This window comes from Zea mays, chromosome 5, assembly GCF_902167145.1.
Source record: "Zea mays cultivar B73 chromosome 5, Zm-B73-REFERENCE-NAM-5.0, whole genome shotgun sequence".
NCBI lineage: Eukaryota > Viridiplantae > Streptophyta > Magnoliopsida > Poales > Poaceae > Zea > Zea mays.
Genome location: NC_050100.1, coordinates 196,683,292 through 196,703,239, shown reverse-complemented (window position 1 = coordinate 196,703,239; position 19,948 = coordinate 196,683,292). Strand labels below are relative to the sequence as shown.

The 19,948-nt window shown below is 46.4% G+C and overlaps 2 protein-coding genes across 4 annotated transcripts; both read left to right on the top strand.

Annotated features, from left to right (window-relative positions):
* The first annotated feature begins 5,773 nt into the window (after positions 1-5,773).
* On the top strand, positions 5,774-10,755 carry LOC100191973 (Protein INAPERTURATE POLLEN1). Of its 2 annotated transcripts, XM_020553019.3 has the most exons (4): positions 5,774-6,743; positions 6,832-9,188; positions 10,128-10,202; positions 10,314-10,755. In XM_020553019.3, the coding sequence occupies exon 1, from the start codon at positions 6,040-6,042 to the stop codon at positions 6,721-6,723; it is 684 nt and encodes a 227-aa protein (XP_020408608.1). In that variant the 5' UTR covers positions 5,774-6,039; the 3' UTR covers positions 6,724-6,743; positions 6,832-9,188; positions 10,128-10,202; positions 10,314-10,755. The 2 variants fall into 2 exon arrangements, with proteins under 2 accessions (XP_020408608.1, NP_001130869.1); NM_001137397.1 differs by lacking the exon at positions 6,832-9,188 and having other exon boundaries at positions 6,009-6,743; positions 10,314-10,698.
* A 1,952-nt stretch (positions 10,756-12,707) lies between these two features.
* Positions 12,708-17,249, top strand: LOC100216724 (uncharacterized). Of its 2 annotated transcripts, NM_001359488.1 has the most exons (12): positions 12,740-12,815; positions 14,236-14,345; positions 14,445-14,897; positions 15,000-15,140; positions 15,236-15,307; positions 15,451-15,543; positions 15,671-15,727; positions 15,978-16,079; positions 16,290-16,367; positions 16,461-16,601; positions 16,720-16,812; positions 16,924-17,245. In NM_001359488.1, exons 3-12 carry the CDS (start codon positions 14,616-14,618, stop codon positions 16,972-16,974), a joined length of 1,110 nt encoding a protein of 369 aa, NP_001346417.1. In that variant the 5' UTR covers positions 12,740-12,815; positions 14,236-14,345; positions 14,445-14,615; the 3' UTR covers positions 16,975-17,245. The 2 variants fall into 2 exon arrangements, with proteins under 2 accessions (XP_008681271.1, NP_001346417.1); XM_008683049.3 differs by lacking the exon at positions 14,236-14,345 and having other exon boundaries at positions 12,708-12,815; positions 16,924-17,249.
* Positions 17,250-19,948: the final 2,699 nt, after the last annotated feature.

The following is a 19,948-nucleotide window of genomic DNA, read 5'->3' as shown; positions in this document are numbered from 1 at the left end:
GGTTATTGCTTCGTCTCCGAATAATAACTTGAATGGGGTAAAGCCTGTAGATCTTGATGCTGTTGTATTGTGGCTCCACACCACTTTGGTTAACTGGTCTGGCCACTTTAAGCTTCAGGGACTTAAGCCTGTGAAGAAAATGAGTTTTCCTCGTGGGAAACAACGAAATTATTACATGAAAACTAACAATGTTCTTTGTTTCACAGAAAATAAAACTGAATAGAAAAGACTGCTATCAAAGGTAGGATATGTGTCAATAAATGTGCTTCGACTCTGGCACAGTGCTGTTGACTGTGCGAGCTTCGGATTGTTCTCTGAAGTCCCTTTGGTGTGGGGCATATTGACTCCCTTCTGGCTGTTGACCCTGTTGCAGTGGAGGTGGAGGCGGAGGCTGCTGCCAGGAAGCTTGAGGTTGACTTGCCGAAGCTACAGAAGCTGCAGGGTGGTTGTCTATGTATTGTGGGATGTAAGGTGGATGATACGAAGCAGTATGCATGACCTGCTTCGGCTGAGCTTGTTGAGATGCAGCTTCGGCTATTTCCTTTTGCTTCTGGATTGTAATATGGCACGTCCTGGTGGTATGGCCCTTGCTTTCTCCACAGAACAAGCAAAACAGTTTCCTTGGTTGATCTCCGAATCTTCCGCCGAAGCCCCTGGCGCCTCTGCCTCTTGGAGCTGGTGGCCGGAAGAAAGTTTGTTGTTGCCCCGAAGCCTGTGAGGAGCACTGCGGTCTGTTCTGCTGACTCCCCTTATCATCATTCTGAGTAGAGTTGTGGATGGACCTGACATGCCTCGGATAGGATCTTCCTCCGAAGCCCCTGGTCATTTCAGAAAATCTGAAGGCCTCCTCCCTTCTTTGGCGAAAGTCATTGTCAGCACGAATGTACTCGTCCATCTTTTGGAGCAGCTTCTCCAGGGTCTGAGGAGGCTTCCTAGCAAAGTATTGAGCAGCAGGTCCAGGACGAAGCCCCTTGATCATGGCTTCGATGACAATTTCATTGGGCACCGTTGGTGCCTGCGCCCTCAAACGCAAGAACCTTCTGACATACGCCTGAAGGTATTCTTCATGATCCTGAGTGCACTGGAACAAGGCTTGAGCAGTGACCGGCTTCGTCTGAAATCCTTGAAAGCTGGTCAATAACATATCCTTCAGCTTCTGCCATGAAGTGATCGTTCCTGGCCGAAGGGAGGAATACCAGGTCTGAGCAACACTCCTGACGGCCATAACGAAAGACTTTGCCATTACTGCAGCATTGCCACCATACGAAGACACTGTTGCTTCGTAACTCATCAAGAACTGCTTCGGGTCCGAATGGCCATCGAACATGGGAAGCTGGGGTGGCTTATAGGACGGAGGCCAAGGTGTAGCCTGCAGATCAGCGGACAGAGGAGAAGCATCGTCGAAAACAAAATTTCCATGATGGAAATTGTCATACCAGTCATCTTCATTGAAGAAGCCCTCCTGATGAAGGTCTTTTTGTTGAGGCCTTCGGTTCTGCTCATCGTGGGTAAGATGACGGACTTCTTCAGAAGCTTCGTCTATCTGCCTCTGCAGCTCAGCTAGCCTGGCCATCTTCTCCTTCTTCCTCTGCACCTGTTGATGTAGCATCTCCATGTCCCTGATCTCTTGGTCTAGTTCATCCTCCTGAATCGTCGGGCTGACAGCCTTCCTCTTCTGGTTTCGGGCCTCCCGAAGAGAGACGGTCTCCTGGTTGGGGTCCAGCGGTTGCAGTGCTGCAGCCCCAGTCGCTGAAGCTTTCTTCGGCGCCATAGCGAGGGTCTATAGCTTCCGAAGGTGTTCAAAAAACTCGAAGTGGAAGTGAGTTCACCGGAGGTGGGCGCCAATGTTGGGGACTTGTTCTCAAATGCTAAGAGTTAAGAACAAGGCAACATAAAAAGTGTTAAGTGTTAAAGTCCTTCGTCCTTCGAAGCATTATGTCCCTTCGGGAAATAATGAGTTTCGGACGAAGGTCATAAGAGACATACCTTCGTAAACATAACAAGTAATGACGAAGGATTCATATAAAGCATGAAATATAATATAAGCATCATCATAGAATCATTTCTATTTTATTAACATGGAAAAATAGAAATGATTTCAAATTACAAATGTACCTTCAGTCCTGAGAGAAGATAAAAAGTACAAGCGTGACGCAAAAGCAAATGCCAAGTTCGTGTGTACAGTACGGGGGTACTGTTCATCTATTTATAGACACAGGACGCAGCCTGTGACGAATTACAATTATGCCCTTTACAAAAGTTTACAACATTATCTTAGACCTCTATGGATAAAAAGGTCATTCTATCTTTATGTCGGTTTGCAACGCCGAAGCTCTATAAAAAGGAACCTTCGGCCATTTCCTGAGGACGATTTCAGCCGAAGCTGCTTCTTCACGCAAGACCTTCGGCGCAACGAAGCATGGGCCCAACAGTGGACGAGCGAACCTTGTATTTGTTTCCTCACGTAACTGCCCCTTTATTTACGCGCACGTCTTTCCTTATCTCAAACCAGTGTGCAATTTTTAAATGTTGCATGGTTTACGCTATCATGTCTCACAACGTTATGCAATCGTAAACCGGTATGCACATGCAAATATTCGTTCCGTGATTCGTGGCAGAAACTTCCCCATTTATGCATGAGTTGTGCACATTTCCGCATACCTTTATGCGTGCGTATATCGGTTGCAGCGTCTCAGCCGGGATACGTTGCTATCCTATGCATGGCTAACGCAAGTTGGCGTCCATTGGGCCGAACGCGACCCGATCGGCCTCCTGGCTGGGGCTTCCTCCACTAACGGAAGCCCAGGGCTTACATTACCTCTTATATATATATATATATAACATGATTAAATGGAAAACGGCTATCTACGTGTTCGGACCCTAATTCATGGCTTTTGTTAAGTTTTAACTTTAGATTATCTTAGCTTATTTAAGACGCTCTGTCGTCGTCGTTACTGTTCCAGCGCAGTGCAGGTCCGATCGAATCGAATTGCATAAAGTACGACATGTAGTTTATGCTCCGCAAAGCGCAAACTATGCCGCCTCCGCCTTTCCTTCAAAGGTAGTACAAGTACCAGCTACACAAGGAGTACTACTCAATTAGCTTCTCGTTTTTCTATGAATAATAAAAAGAAAACACACACACACACACAATACTATTACTCTGTAGCTGCTGTTGCTTCACACTGATCACGTTCTGCTGCCGCGCATCATCGCCGGCGTAGCTTTCCGTGTAGGCTCGCGATGATGAAGAACAGGCGCTTTTTACGTCCCCGAAAATTTTGAGCTTGACTGGAGTGCAAGGCTCGTCGTTTGGATCGAGCTCGGGCAGAGCAGCAGCCCATTCGTTGAGTCAGAAGAGCCTCAGACTCGTCTGCCCTGTTCTCGATCTGAGGCCAACTCGGGTTTTCATCAGGCCTGGTCCAAAGTTTGAATCCGTTCTTGCAACCGCCGGCCGGCCGCTAGTCCTCAAACAATTCTCTTTTTTTTTTCTCCTCATCTCGCTTTCTAGTCTAAACTGAATCTGCACAAGCAAAGGGAATCCACGTATAAAGCGCGCACACCATGCACAAAAGCGCTTGGAAAGCTCAAACTTCCAAAGACCTCTGATTTATTAAAAAGGCAGGCAGCTCGAACGCGAATGAGCAGCAAACTCAAGGTGCCATGACTGACTGACTCCAGTTTGAACTTGGAACCGTGTCAATTTCTCGGTCTCGACAGTGCTGGTGCTGGCAGGGCCTCTCTGGTTGTTTCTTGAGCTACCCGAGGGGGGGCCGTAGAATGGAGCAGTCATTTGAAATGGCAGGTCCTGCTCAGATGTATAGCGGGAATATGTACAGCATGATAGGTTTGTATTGTATACCGTGCTGTGGTAGGTGTACGCAGTAGAGCTACACTACATACAGCAGCGGGTCCTACTTCTCTGGTCCCCTTTGTTTGTTTGTTTCTTTCTTTCTTTCAGCAACCAGTGCGGGATGGAATGCGCAGCAGCAAATATTTTACTGCCAACATGATGCCATCTTCCTGCATTTGCATGCATATATATTAATCTGAGGGAAACACAGAATCATAGGCAGATTAAACTGACAGGCGAGGCAACATGACCGCACCTGCAGTGGAAGATAACAGGGAGAGTACACAGGGCAACAGTAGTCGAGCACATGAACCATGAATGGCCTTCAGTTCGGTCTAAGCTACAGCAACTGCCGGCACTGTTCTTCACCTGGCCGGACGGGCTCTGTCTAGCGTTTCTGACCGTGAAAAAAAAACGGGCATGGCCAATTGGCCATAGTAAACTCCTCTTGGCCGATGTCAACTTGTTTCCCCTGCTGCATGGCAGGTTGAACTGATCACTCGTAGCTGGCCTACTGACACGCAAATGATTTCCCGAATTGAATAGTCTCTCCCTGTCAAGCGCCCTCCCAGCAAACCTGCAGCGACCTCATTTATTGGCGGCTATAATTGTGATCTACTCGCTTGTCTCTCTACATACCTTACTGACTGACAGGGAAAGCCGATGGAAGGCCGAAGCGCGAAGCCGACGGACGAGCTCAGCTCTGCAAGTGAACCGACGGTTTTGTTTCATCAGTCTTGTCCGATTTTTAGAAGGCTCTCCGTTCAATTGCGTTGACGCAAATAAAGTGGCCGCCTGCGACGGACGGACAGGCCATGACCTCTTGCCTGGCGTCGGAGGAACAGAAAGAGATCAAAGGCTTTGTGTAAAGCAAGGGCGAGGCTTCAGGAGCTCAGCATGCTTTTGAGGGGCGGAGCAAGCATGATTGCCCGAGTTTGGGCGGCCACTGACGGATACCAGTGGATAATGAAGCAATGTCTCCGTGTACTGCTGCGCAACGAGCTCGCCCCCCCCTGCCTCGGCCTCGGCCTGGTCCTGGATGGACCAACGGTTTGGAGAACTCATCATGGCGACCGACATGTTTCGGAGCACAGCCCGCACAGCGGTGCAGATCTTGTCCTCAATTTTTAGGGATTGCCTCAACAACTGGCCCATCTTTTCACTGTCAACCAAGTTTAACTAGTAGCTCTTGTTCTTGTTCTTGTGTAGTGCTTGTTGCTTTGTGTAGTAATATCTCTCTTGTTAGTTGTCGCCAAGTTTAACTAGTAATTCTTATTAGTAGTAACTAGTTGGTAGTTGCTCTTGTTTTTAGCTCTCTATTATAAGTCTACCTGCTAGTAGCTTTGTGTGGTGAAGTGTTATAGTTAGTAAAACCAACTGCTACTATAGGAGGCTTGCTTGGAGTGAACACGAACTAGTGCTTGTAGTCGCTATTAGGGTCACTTACTACTGTACTAATCACTTTGCTCTAGTGAATTGCGCTTTTTAGAATAACTTTTATATACTATTCACCCCCTCTAGCCACGTAGATCTTTCTAAAAAACATGCTGTTACAGAGAATATGAAAATTTTACTCTAGCTCTAGCATGCAATTGTTAGTTTACTATAAAAAAAAATCACCACAATTGGATCATAAAAAGTACGATGCGTTATGATTTTTAATATGTTTTACTCTAATTTTCAAAGATTCAGCCAAAGTAAATATAAAAGAAAAAGAGAAAAACACCTTGGAAAATAGCCACAAGTCTCGTGTTCGATTTAAGAAGACGAGGAAGAAGCTATGTCCAATTTTGTAGTTAAGAGAGAGAAAACTGAAATTTGCAATAGATTTTTTTGAAACAGTCCTCTTTCAAACTTCATTTACCAATAATTACATTACAAACTATTTTCGGAGGAGAGAGGAATCAAATATGTCTTCGAGCAGGCAAAGCATAGCTTTGCGATACTGAAGGAAGATAAATGGGACTTCTCCAACTTGCGAATCAGACACGTCCAAAACACAGTGGAGGCCCAAAAAATTGGACCGGGCCAAGAATTTCTTGCACGAGTTAGATGGCTCTCAGTCTCAGTCTCAGCCCACCGCTGTATCCATCCTTCCCTCCAACTCCACAGAACCAACACCGACATCGAAGCGGCGAACCAACCGCCGCAATCGGGCCACACCAATCACCGCCGCAACAACAGGCATGCCGCGGCCCCCGCCGCCGGGCCGCGGGACCCCAGGCGCAAGGCGGCCGATCCGGGACTTCTTCGCCACCTGGCTCGCCACCCTCCGCTCACCGCTCCTCCCGCTGCTCCGCCGCGCGCTCTCCACCTCCTCCTCGTCCGGCTCCTGGGACGACCCGCTCTCCTCCGCCGCCGCGGCTGTCGAGGCTCACTTCCAGGCGCACTGGTCCGCGCTCGACGCTGCCGCACGCCAGGACCCAACGCGGGTCATCGCCGCGGGGGACTGGCGGTCCCCGCTCGAGCTCCCCTTCCTGTGGCTTGGGGACGTCCACCCCTCCCTCCTTACCTCGCTCCTCCGCACGCTCTCGCCCTCGCCGCGACTCCTCGCTGCCGTCGACCGCGTCGACCGCCGGATCCGCACCGCCGTCCCTGCCGTCTCCGACCGCCTCCGCCAGGCCCAGGAAGCTTTTGTGGCCGCCGAGGCAACCGGCGCCGCCGACGTGGAGGCGTTCTTGGCGGAGCTAAAGGGCGTCGCTCTCGAAGCCAACCGGCTGCGTCGGGGCGTACTCTCAGACCTCGTCGCCGCCGCTGGGGGGTACCAGGCGGCGCTGTACCTCGAGGCGCTCTCGCGCTTCGTGTTGTCCATGCACGACCCCGAGGTGCTCCGCCGCTTCGACCAGTGTCGCGCCTCGCCTCGTAGCTAGTTACCCTTCTTGTTCTCAAGGTTCGTGGCGTTTCTTTTTCTTTTGCTTCACTTGATCACTTCTTTCCGTTGTGCAAAATCTTGATTTCTGTATTTTGGGGATAAACAGGTCCGTGTAAATATTTCAAGAAAATGCCGCACCAATATTGAGCAATGGCATCAATAAAGTTCTTGTCTGTATAGCTTAGTGATAGTTTCTGTACAACCTTATTCTGCAAATGGTTTCCTCAAATCATCGATGAACTGTATGAGAAAATGGTACCTAGACCCGTTCAATTTGTGACTAAAATGCTGGTTATGTCACCACTGTTCAATGCCTATTTGGATACGCTTTAGCATTCCCAAATTTCAGATAATTTAATATTTTGAGCACTTAAGCATCTTATTTGAATATTTGTGTATGCTGTAGACAACACACGTGTAGTCTTAGTCCATGGGTTACTCTATTGGGCGTTTAGTTTGATGAATCACCTCATCTAGAATGGAATGGTCCATCATTGGGTCATCCCGTGAAATTTAATAGGATGAAACTGTTCCTCATTATTAAGCTATAAAGTATAAACATGAAAGTTTGTGAGGGAAACATGGTGATGGATCAACCGAGTTCATTCCAAAATAGAACAAATATGTCAGTGCAAAGGTGCACAATCATTCCTCAAAGCAAACACCTCATTATTGTTTGCTAGTGTGAATATTTGTTTAGTGACATTTAAAATTGACTTGTGCAGGTATTGAATGATGTACACGATACTTGTTTCATTGTGCAAGTTTTGCCTGATTTTGTTTTGCTTCTTTAGGACACATGCAGATCATTGTATTGGAGATAAGCTTTGCCTGATTGCAGTATGACCTCACAAGTAGTATGTTTTATGTCTGAAACTGAGATCTAATGTGCATTGGTTGCTTTATAGTGCCAATGTTTTCTTATGCCAATTCTTTGTAAGTCAGTTTTAATTTCCGTTTCTGCACTTTTACCTGATCTTAGATGAATATTTGTAAATACTTGCCACCTGCTAGATGAATAGGATGCCGACTCACCATATCTTAGACAAATGGGTATTAAGCGTCTTTGTCCAGCTCCATCAATTTGCCTCCAAACACATATGACTTGTTTGGTACATTGTTTCAATGCTCTAGCATGGTACTGGTATTCTGGAACAAGTATTTATGCCTCTGGTAGCAGAGGCCTTAAAGTGAGGTTTCTAGTATTTGCTGCCTAATGTTAATATATCAATTGAAAGTAACCAGCTATGAAATTATCATCACTGGCAGTTTTGCCAGTTAGGACCATCATTTGGTTAAGCACTTAAGCTATTAGTAGGAGCAACTATTACTTCTATGGTTCTACCGTAATCGAGCAAATAGTCCTGTATTATCCCTTACTAAATTGTGGGTGAAAAAATATATTTTCAGAACCAGCAACTTCAATAGGATTGTGCCATTATCCTCTGAGCTGCACATGGTGGGTCCTACTGCATTAGCACACTGTTGCCTTGGTTGTAACAAATCACAAACATAATATAGATCATTACATTTAGTCATTATATGTCCAATGGATCATCAAGCCACGGATTCTGATAAATCACATGGGTAGATCTGTGCACAGGTGATCTATCTTCCTTCATAGAGGATCCTTAGTGGAACTTGCACATGCACGCACAAATTAACCTTGAGAAAATTCTCCAAAATTGAAGCAGTAGAACCTACCACTACCGCTACAATCTTTTGAAGCACCAAAGATATTTGCATGCTGTTTTTCATTGATAGTACAGAAGGTTTTTGGTACTATAAGCCCAATACTCATACATCTCCCGCACAGGGAAAACACTTGTATTGTATGTTTACATCATGATCAGATGTAATTGTGTATGGGTGAGGGCAGAGGTTCGGTCTTCTTAATATAATGCTCGGGGGCTGTTTACCCCCTGCAGGTTGAGTTTTTTTAATTTATGTGTGTTAAGACTGAAGAATTATTTATCAAGAAACTGGACCAGTTGTAGCATGTAGAGAAACTCCTGCTTTATATTAGTAGAGATAGAGATGTGGCCCAAAGCAGCAGGCATTCATAGTAGTGGAAACATCGAAATAATATGTACACTGGATACTGGTGGTCCAATGTAAGTTCAACCTGTGCTCTACAGTCTTATACTATGTAAATAATGAAGTCTGTTGGTTAGCATCAGGAACTTGTCACAGTCATAAAGAACAGATCTTTACAGTTCTTCCATGTGGCATGTGAACAGCGCACTGCTGGGTTAGGTGATGGTCTCCAAAAGTGCACCCAAAGGTCCCGATATTCACATAGTAGATTCATTGATTGAATGGCCCTACTTTGGAATAAAGCCCTCTGGGGTTCATGTAGCTTCCAGTCTGGCAGTTGCACATACAGGTGATACAAGTTTACAGCTGATCTCGCTGAAGTAGCCTTCATGAGTTTGTGTTGTTTTCTTCTGGTTGAGCCTTAAGGTCAGAAATTGGTTCTCTTGCTTGGTTCATACATATGTATACGGCAGTTGTTGATGTTCTTTTCAATTGTCGGTAATCAAGTGGGGGTGCATTTCTATGACACCTGCTTCTTAAATCTACATTTATGCCTTTTTAAGCTATGACATTTCTTACTGTAAACATTCTGACTGGTCGCCTTTTGCATTTTATTTTTAATTTATCCATAGATGCAAAGTGTTCATGGTGTCTTCGCATGTTGATATTTCTGTATCTTTTCATGAATCATTCACCAAGGATGCCGTGTATTAACACCATGTTAAAGCTCTTAGGGTCTTATGTGATCTTTGTATTAATATAAGCACATCAAAAGGGAATATCTTTCAGATGCACATTTAGGTGTCAGAGCACAAGGTGGGATGAACTGCAGCTTGAGTTATTTTCTGATGTGCCAAGTTGCACAAATTTGTCGTACAGCCAGCCTACCCTTGACTTTCAGTTGCAGTATTGAGCCTCCCCTAGTAAATCCCGCACCCCTATATGCTGCAGGCTGTTGCTTCTTGTCTACTGGGTTTGTTTGCAACGTGACGTGACAAGAGGAAACACCTGAACCCAACCCCTGCATTGCATTCGTCTATTTCATTACAGGACATGTGGGGTCTGTAGTCATGATAAGGTAAACTAAGACAATATCGCCAAAGAATCTTTGCAGGTTTCACTTGTTTAGTCATCTAATCTATGCTCCATACTTATCCGAACCACCATAGAACAAAAAGATGTAAGCAGTTACTGATATTATTTCCTGGCCAATCATACTTGTCGGACTCGCAACGTTGTCCTTCCAAGTTGTGGATGGACATATTACTACAGTACTTCATGTTCTGCATCTATTGTCTTTGATCGTTAGATCCATATATGCTGCTAGTAACTGAAGCTGACTGCTTGTGACTGTTGATGATGCAGGCATCTTTGGGAAGCATGAGATGGGCTAGCAAGTGGCTGAGGCAGTGCGAAACAGAACAAAACCAAGACGACGAGGTATCGTAACTGGGTGCAGATGCAATGTCTGCCAATCGTTCAGTTCACAACATGCAATTTTTTTTCATAACGTAGCTCGTGTTCTTGTTCGCTTTTTTTCTTTCTTGGCAGTGGCCAGTTGGGCGTTAGGTGCTGGTGAGCGACTCGAAAACGTTAGCAGCAGCATCCTGTGGGCAGCTGCGCCCTCGTGTATCCGACTTGGACTCCAATTCCCCCCAAGGAATCGTGTCGCCAGCAGTCAGCAGAAACCATGTCGCCAGCAGTGACGCTTCAGTGTTAACCCCTCTTGGAATTGACGTGCTACCAAAAGCTTTTAGTTGGCAATGAATAACGAAAGGTGATGCATGAAAGATGTCGCACGTTGGGTTAGCATCTGCATGAAATTGGCTGGGCACCGACCAATTAAGATTGTAGCACCCTGTTGTATACTTTTTATGGAGAACAAGTTTCTTGACACTGTTGACAGAGATATGCTATCCAAGTCCCGGCGAGACATATGAACAGAATAGTTTGAAGTACGCTTGAGCTCTTTAGCTTACAGTTTCGGTTTGCCTATCGACAGAGGGAACACCATGCCATGGTCTATGCTGTTCAATGCCTTGTTTATCGACACAGGATTAACATTACCATTTGTTTATCTCATCGTCTTCGTCGGGTTTCAGGCACGAACCATCTGCTGTGGTGTCCGTGAGGGCGGATTTGGCATCTCGTCTCTGCCAGTTTCCGAAATAAATTTATAGCCGCCGAAGGGCCAGCCTGGCGTTGCCCTGACGCGCACAAGTTACAAGGAAGATACGCTGTTCCTTTCCCATCGAACTCGCTCGCCGCCGCCGGCGCGAGTGCTCGGCAGAAAGTTGCAAGGCCGCTTCCGTCGTGTGAAACACTTGAGAAGACAGGCTACTACTACAAGTTGCCGTCGTGCTCGAGACGACCACGTGCTGCGGACAGCCATGGCGATACCGTGCCGTGTATTTTTTTTAATGCCGATGTGCCGCATTTCGCGGCGGTCGCGTCACGGGGGCGACGGCGACGGCGACGCCGCACCCAGTTTCCACCGTTCAGCGAAGCCGTCGTGGTACATGCAGTAAATCGCTAAAGCGAACGCGCGCCGCGCTGCGCCCCGCGAGCGTGACCCGGTTCGCGCCAACGGCGCGGGGGCGACTCGGGCGTGGCGACCACGATCACTAGTAGCAAGTACTAATAGTGGCATAGTGCTTTGTAGGTCAGTAACAGTGGACGCTGTCCGGGTCGGCGGACCGCGACGCCGACGCCGAGAGGAGGTGGTTGTTTCCTTCCTGGCGCCCGCGCCCGCGGCGAGGGTGGGCGGCGGGCCACGCCATGGCCCATGGCGAGGTGGACGCGGATGGCGTGGTGAGGACTGGGGTCTCCACCGCGGCGGGCCCGGCGCGTCGACGCTGATGCGACGCCAGCTCCGTGCTGAGAAGGACGCGGCTACGGTTGAGGGTGACGTGGGTTGTGTGGTCCTACTGTCAGTGGTGGGCGACACCCTCGGCGCTTTTCCAGTGGGCCCGCTCTGAAGGCGGGCTACGCGTCAGCCCGGTGGGTGGTGGCGTGCGGTTTCCAACAAAGTGCTGGGCGCACACCAGCTGCCTTCCCTGCCTGATTTCTCCATCTCTTTGTTGTGTCAATGGCTCAATGCATGAATTTTCATGTAGACCATAAAAACTATATATATATATACTATAAACATACGAGTTAGCTGGAGTAGAATATAAACCTTTAAAACTAGCACGAGCTCTCAACCGCACACAAAGAGGAGGACATATCCTGTGCAATCACTCATTTTGGTGCAAGCGTGCAATCAAACTATCCAGAGCATCCAATCTAAATTCAACAGTTTCATATGGAAGGGGTTAAAAGTAAAATATGTACTATGTTTAGGTGGAAGGGGTTAAATATAAAATAACAGTCATCATTAGATCTAGATTAGATGCACCAAACCGCTTGATTGCACGCTTGCACCAATATAAGTGATTGCATAAGATATTTCCTCCGCAAAGAGTGCTCTACAGTTTAGTGATGTCATTGTAATGGCTACCGAAGGACATAACCGTAGGTGCAAACTACATACGGTTTGTTTCAACTCAAGTACTCAACACATTCAAACATATGCACATATTTACTAATGACGTCTTTCTATGGTATTTTTCCGTGCATTAAAAAACTACCATAATATACTTACATGATGTCGGGTACATATAGTCGATATGGTTATGCTTAAGAATTAGCATAGATAAATAAGATAGCGAACCATGATTTTTTTAAAAAAAATATTCAACACAAAACCTTCTACTACAATAAAAGAAGAGTTTTTAGTATAAAACTATCTATAAAATAAAGAAGATTTTTTCCCATCGCGTACGCAAAATCCTGTGGGCTCCAAACGGAGTGTTCCTAACAATTACCGTATAACGGAATAAGCTGGCGTTAGTGAATTCTTCAAAGATTTCTCCTCCTCCTTCCTTTCTCTTTTTCTATATATAGCCCCTTGCATGGACGCCATTCTCCCGTCCTCCGTTCTCCTCTTCCTCTCTCTCTCTTCTCTCTCTCTCTCTACGGATTGCCTCACACGCATCTCGCGTGCAATTCAAGGTGTGCATCTCTTCCTTCTAGGATCCTTTATTTTCGCCCATCTTGATTATTTCGTTTTGGTATGCGATATTTGCCCCCCCATGTTCTTGGGGGTTCGTCCATGTTTATTTTCTTGAGCAAGATTTGGGGCACAAAAAGTGCACAAACGACTAAACTACAATGCCCCTCCCTGCGGAACAAGAGGTGCATTATTTCTGTTTGTGGCGAGAATTTGGCTCAATTATTTGATGGTTCTCATGTAGGTCCGCAGAAAACATGTGAAATTTGCCGCAAGCCTACAAAAAATGTGTCAAATCTGAAAATTGCTTAAAAATATCTCATGGCTAGAGCTTGTTAGAGGGACCCAAACCCCCCGACAGTTCTTGGAACAACCTACCAGCTGTTGATCTACAGCTACCCTAGTGGGAAAAAAGGGAGATGCTGCTGTTGTTTTGTTTGTGCGTGACTGCATTCAAAGGCACGCACCATGTCATTCTCTTCTCTTTTTTTTTTATTGAAGAAGGGGGCCATTCTCTTTACTTGACCGGCCTGCTGCTCCTTCCTTAACCCCTTTGAAGTCTCTTGTATTCTTCTTGGCCTCTTGACGGTAAAATTCATTCTGCACACGCCGTATAGCACGGATGCGTGCATTAGGATTCGTCACCACGCGTACACAACGACCTGTGCCCATTTAACGAGCTAGTGGTTGTTTTCATTCTTCTCCGTGTGCCTGTTTCCTCTCAAAAGAAGTCAATATGCCAACGTTCTCACCTAATACTGTACCGTACTATTTTGCAAGTAATTCGTGAAACATATTCTTCTTCTTTTTAATATAAAAATTCACATTACATCTTTCTCAACAAAGACTCGCACTCCGCAGCATGACGTTCTTGTGCTTACATCACATTTTTACCATAACATATATACAACTGACGTTATTCCCATATATGCTTCATATCGCAGCTTAATTATAGCAATACAACTGCTTCTCCATGGTTGGTCGCACCTATTAAATTGCATACTGAACCTAGTGTTAGGTTTACCTACCATAACTCTAGCTAGGTCAGAACACTCATCATCAATACATTAATAAGCTAGCCATGGGCCCAAGCACACATGGCCACAGTGATTAGGGGAACATGTAATTATGCTAATCCCTTTCTCTATTGCTGTAAAACTGTATCTATAGTCAACCCTTTTTTTGAAACTTCAACCAATGAATGTAACATGTTTCCTATGACACCACGATTTTCCAGCATATATTTCACCCCCCTAAACTGTGTCAAAAGTGTGCACTACTACACGTGCCGTGCTAATGTCCAAAATAAAGAACAAAGCAGGAGAGAGTGCATGCTTAGGCTAAGTCGCTAACTGCACTCAGCCATGACCACATGTTTTAATTTTGCAAGTGTTTTGCTCAGTTTCTGCTTAATTTGTGCAGCGAAACTTTCTGAATATCAAAGTGGCATAGAGCTCCACTTTTATGGCCATCCCTATGAAGGCCTCTCCGGGTTCCTGATATAGATGTTTCCTTGTTCTGAACATGAAAAGGTTGACAACAAATCCTAAGCGGCCACCTAAACTTCTTTCTCATCATATATAGCCGATGCACTTTGCACTGACACTATCTCCGGCCTCTTCTCCGATCAGTTCTCAGGTACTCCGCCGTTGATGAACTGCCTCCACACCTGCGGCGACAAGAAGACGCTGAAGAAGTGGTTTTTCATCGACAAGACAGTAGGCTAAATCCAGTCCCAGAGAACAAATTGAAGCACCACTCCCCACCGCACAGCAGCACAGCTCTTCTCTTCACCGATCCCGATGGATATGGGCAGCGGCTCGTCACCTGTCATCACCGATCCGATATCGATAAGCCCACCGCTGCTGGGAGGCTTGACGTCGAACCTGATGCCGTTCTCGGTCATGTCCGGAGGCTGCTCCTCCAGTCCTAGCATGAGCGCCAGCAGCAGGCGTAAAATCGAGGAGGTCCTTGTCAATGGCCTGCTAGACGCGATGAAATCGTCGTCGCCTCGCAAGAAGCACAACCTCGCCTTCGGACAGGATAATTCGCCCGACGAAGATCCTGCTTACACTGCATGGCTGGTAAGCAGCTGCTATTATGCAGTCCACCCACGTACGGCGACGTACGTCCTCTGGACATGAATGCACGCTGTACGTACTCATATGGGGGGTTTGATGTTGCAGTCAAAATGCCCTTCTGCGCTGGCCTCCTTCAAGCAGATAGTAGCCAACGCACAGGGCAGGAGGATCGCTGTGTTCTTGGATTACGACGGCACCCTGTCGCCGATCGTCGACGATCCCGACAAAGCGTTCATGTCCCCTGTGGTAAATCAGAACCGCCTGTTTGTTTCAAGTACACTTAGCGTTATCTGACCAATGAAGCAACCGCTTATGCTTTGTCTGAAAAACCTTCTGCTCAGATGAGAGCTGCTGTTAGAAATGTCGCGAAGTACTTCCCTACCGCGATTGTCAGCGGAAGGTCCCGTAAGAAGGTACTCATGAAACGTTTGCACTGCTGTTTTTTTTTGCCCACTTATATGTTTACACATGTATTGCTGTATGAACCTCGACATCCTAATTGTATGTAAGTTGTCTGATGTGACATCTGTTAGTTAAATTTCTCATCTTCTTTCAGGTGTTTGAATTTGTAAAACTGACGGAACTGTACTACGCTGGTAGTCACGGGATGGACATAGTGACATCTGCAGCAGCACATGCTACTGAAAAGGTGAGGCACTGCCGCCGCACTGAGGCCTTCTTGCTCGTAGTACTGAATTCAACATCTTCTTTATTCCGTTATTACTGGCATACAGTTTCGTGCACAATACCTACAGTCACTCGAATTCTACTTGCAGTGCAAAGAAGCCAATCTCTTCCAACCTGCTTGCGAGTTTCTCCCTATGATTAATGAGGTGTGTTTTATCTTACAGCTACTGCACTAACAAACTGCATTTCTTAGTCGCAGTACCTCAACTTGATATATCTGGAACTCTGTTACTGTTCCTAGCGGGTAATCTATCAAATTTCCGTACTTGCTAAGACTATCTTCACATACTCATATTCAAACTTCGCTCTGCGAACAATGAAAAACAGTGTTTTAGCCTTTTAGGTAATCACATGAGTAAACTGCTGAGCACGGTCTAAACCGCACTTCTGCAACAGGTTTCCAAGTGCCTCGTGGAGGTCACGAGTTCAATTGAAGGTGCAAGAGTTGAGAACAACAAGTTCTGTGTATCTGTACATTACCGCAACGTAGCAGAGAAGGTGAGATTGCGTGCCACTGAAACTTTCATCCTTTATTATGTGTATCTGTTTATCTTTCCTTTTTTTTGTCGGTAGAGAAATGGATGAAATTACGGCTTCAGACATCCTTTTATTTTTACTAGGATGCATCAGATTCAGACCGCGCCTATTACAGGGAAGCAGTAGCGAATTTACCTGAGACTGAGAGCTTTATGCTATTGTTTTTTTCAGGACTGGAAAGTGGTCGCAGGACTCGTGAAACAAGTCTTGGAGGCCTTCCCTCGTCTCAAAGTAACCAACGGGCGAATGGTAGGAGCCTAGACTGTTCTACTGCGACTGCCATTGATCTTGATACTTGCTCCAAGACTCAACGAAAAAAAAAATTCTTTTGCTACGCTGCAGGTTTTAGAGGTTCGCCCGGTGATCGACTGGGACAAGGGAAAGGCTGTCGAGTTCCTGCTTCGGTCGCTCGGCCTAAGCGACTCCGAAGATGTGGTTCCTATCTACATCGGAGACGATCGAACAGACGAAGACGCCTTCAAGGTTGCTACATCTTCTCAGGAAACTTGTGCATCTCACACTCGCATGTTTGAGCCGTTCTAGACTCATCAGAATCTCCTGTTGCCTCTCTCTCTCTCTCTCTCTCTCTCGCTCGCTCCAGGTACTGCGAGAGCGAAGCTGTGGATACGGAATCCTAGTCTCGCAGGTGCCCAAGGACACTGAAGCCTTCTACTCGCTGAGAGACCCGTCTGAAGTAAACCTCTTGTGGTCTTTTTTTTTCCTTCAGTACTTGCTTCTACCCTGTCGGCTTCGTTCGGTCTAGTCTGGTGACTCTAATCTGTGTGTCTGCTTGTCTGTCACACAGGTGATGGGGTTCCTCAATTCCTTGGTGAGATGGAAGAAGCACCCGCTGTGACGCAACTGAAAACACAACGACTGATTCAGAAGCCGTAAAGCGACTGTACTTCGTGCGGCGGCAATTTTGTAGAGTTTTTGGCTCACCGGGTGGCTCATTCTTTCATGCGTTTTTATTTTTTATTTTTTTAACTGTCACAGTCCTTCGTCACTGAGAAATAACAAGTGGTTGTCCCACACCCTCTTGCAACTGTAATCTGTAAGCAAGAGGCCCTCCCTGTTCGGTCTATATATATATATTGAATAAAACCGGGACGCTTTTGCCTTGCCCTGAAACTGCATCTTCCGGTGGTGTTGATTCGGCACCAAAGCGTGCCAGAACACAATAGTATCATGCACTTGACCGTGGGATGCTGATGCTCGCGGCTAAAAGAAAAAAGATACTGTGCCAACACTTAAACTGAAAAGACAAAGGTTTCATGGCAAAAATTGGTGATCCATAGGCGATGGTTAGTGGCATCATGAGTCTGCTGCCTGGTGAGGTCGGGGGAGATGGCTCGTAGGCGAAAAAAAAGGTAAGGCGTCCAGGTATACCTTTGTCGTCTTCCTCATGTTCCCCGTCGGCCAGCGTTGCCGCGTCCGCTCTCCATGGGCCGCATCCTCTCGCTTGCCACGAGGCTAGCGTCGCCTCTCCTTCTCGCGCGAGCTGGATCGGCTGGTCCTCAGGGGTTTCTGCGTCTCGCTCGGCCCATAGCGGCTGTCTGGATGCGTCGTCGTGTGGATCGGGGGAGATAAAAGGTACGAGATTAGGGTTTCCTTCAGATTTCATTGGTGCTCATTCTTTCCCACATTTCGCGTCGTTCCTCTCTCGTCTCTAGTCTCTTCCATGCTCGTCGCGTTCCAGCTTCAGTGGAGGTTGGTTTTCTTCCCCGTTTCGTCCTCCCATGGTTGAAGAGGAGTGGCCCCTCCCGGGTCGCGCTTCTGCTGTGCTACGGATGGATCCGAAGGGCAGGACCCCTAGCTGGGAGTGTTGGGGGCAAAAGGATGCCCCCAGGGCTCTCAGTCGTGGGGGAAAAATAGAAATCTCAGCTGGAGATTGAAACCGGCCACTGGAAAACCCGAGAACAAGGAAGACATCATGACTTCTTCTTCTGGTGATGGCGGCCAATCAGATATTCTCAAGTCCCCCCCCTTCTATTTTGAAAAAAAAGAGAATGAAATTTTTCGTCGTTTTTTCTGTCAAAAGTGTGGCGCGGAGGGGCATCATGCCAGGGATTGCTTCAAATCTTTATGGTGCGATATATGTCGTAAAGAAACTCATAACACTGCTAGATGTGTACTCCCCAAGCAAAACAAACCTTGTATGCCTATTGTTAGTATGGCGATGGATGGGTTAGGGTTTTACTCGTCTCACTTTTCCGAACCCTTGTCGAAAAAACCTAAGAGAAGTTTCATTGGTTTGGTGAAAGTGGTAGAGGGTTTGATTGCTGCTGAAGACCTTGAAAAGGATTTTGGTTTCCATTTTCCTTGGGGTCGAACTTGGTAAGAGAGCTTCTGTTGATAGACAGGTTTTCGGTGATCCTTCATTTGAAAAATCTGGAAAAAAAGCCAGAAATGTTGGTGAAAAATCTGTGATGGAAGATCTGAGGCCTGCAAAAATTGAGGTTCCTCTATCGCAAGGTAAAGAGTCTGGGCGCCATTATGAGATGGCAGAGGGTATGGATGTTGAGAAAAATATTGAAGATGATAAAGGGTATATTGATAATCCGGGTAATGATGAAGATGACTTCAATGAAAGTGAAGATGATCTACTGTGTTCCCAAGATCTGGAGGAGTTTGCTAAAGATGAAGACTTAGTTTTACCCCCTTCAAGAGAAAGAAAACATGAATCTAGTTGAACTTCAAACTGAAGATGCTTCTAAAGATATTGGGGACAAGAAAGGTGTAACTATGGAAGGGGATCATGTTGAAGGAATTAGAAGGAGCAGCAGGCTGGAATCTAACGACGAGATGAAGATTGCTGACAAGGCTACATCGAGAGCAATGGCTAAGGATGCTTTTATCAACAAAGGTATATCTTCTAACCCTTTTTCTGTTCTCAATACTGATAATTTTGTTCTTATGGATGTTGCTTTAAATTTGAGAATAGAATTAGGTTCTTCTTTTAATGAAGCTATGGAAAATTTAGAATTGATAATATCTCTAGAACTATCCAGGAAAAAACTTGCAGTTCAATCTGTCAAGAGTTCTTTTGTTCCAAATCATCTGGTTGTTCCTGACTCTGATGTGGATAATATTATCCATAATGAGGAAGAGGACAACACAATGACTGATCTAGAAAATGTGATGGTCTTAAGAAAAGGCCGTAAAATTCGTCACAGAAAAAATATGTGAAAAAAAGAAAAATAATAACTCTCCTAATGAAAGGGAAATGTGCCCTTGGGCCATTTCTAAGTATTTTGGTAATTGAGTGCCAACGCAAGTGCTTTTGTGTTAATCTATGCAAAGTGGTGGGTAAAGTGCAAATCATGTCAAAAGGTATGTTTCTAGACTTAGTACATTGTTTTATGGACTAATTATTGTGTCTAAGTGCTGGAAACAGGAAAGATTGAATTGGAGCAGAGGTGGCTAAGTTCTGCCAAAGTCAGCGCAGTCTGGGAGCACCGGACTGTCCGGTGGTGCACCGGACAGTGTCCGGTGCGCCAGGCTGGCTCAGGCAAACTTGCCGCTCTCGGGAATGAATTAGCGACGTACGGCTATAATTCACCGGACTGTCCGGTGTGCACCGGACTGTCCGGTGAGCCAATGGTCGGCCGGGCCAACGGTCGGCTGCGCGATCTGCGCAAGACACGTGGCCGAGCCAACGGTCAGGAAGGGGCACCGGACTGTCCGGTGCGCCAACGGCTCCCAGGCGCCAACGGTCGACTTCGCCAGAGAAGGAAAGAAATCCGCACCGGACTGTCCGGTGCGCCAGGCGACAGAAGGCAAGATTTGCCTTCCTGGAATGCTCTCAACGGCTCCTAGCTGCCTTGGGG

Coding starts and splice junctions, on each gene's coding strand:
- LOC100191973 (XM_020553019.3), top strand. CDS start 6,040: ATGCCGCGGCCCCCGCCGCCGGGCCGCGGGACCCCAGGCGCAAGGCGG.
- LOC100216724 (XM_008683049.3), top strand. CDS start 14,616: ATGGATATGGGCAGCGGCTCGTCACCTGTCATCACCGATCCGATATCG. Junction 15,141..15,235: donor AAGCGTTCATGTCCCCTGTG/GTAAATCAGAAC, acceptor CCTTCTGCTCAG/ATGAGAGCTGCTGTTAGAAA. Junction 16,368..16,460: donor AAGTAACCAACGGGCGAATG/GTAGGAGCCTAG, acceptor GCTACGCTGCAG/GTTTTAGAGGTTCGCCCGGT.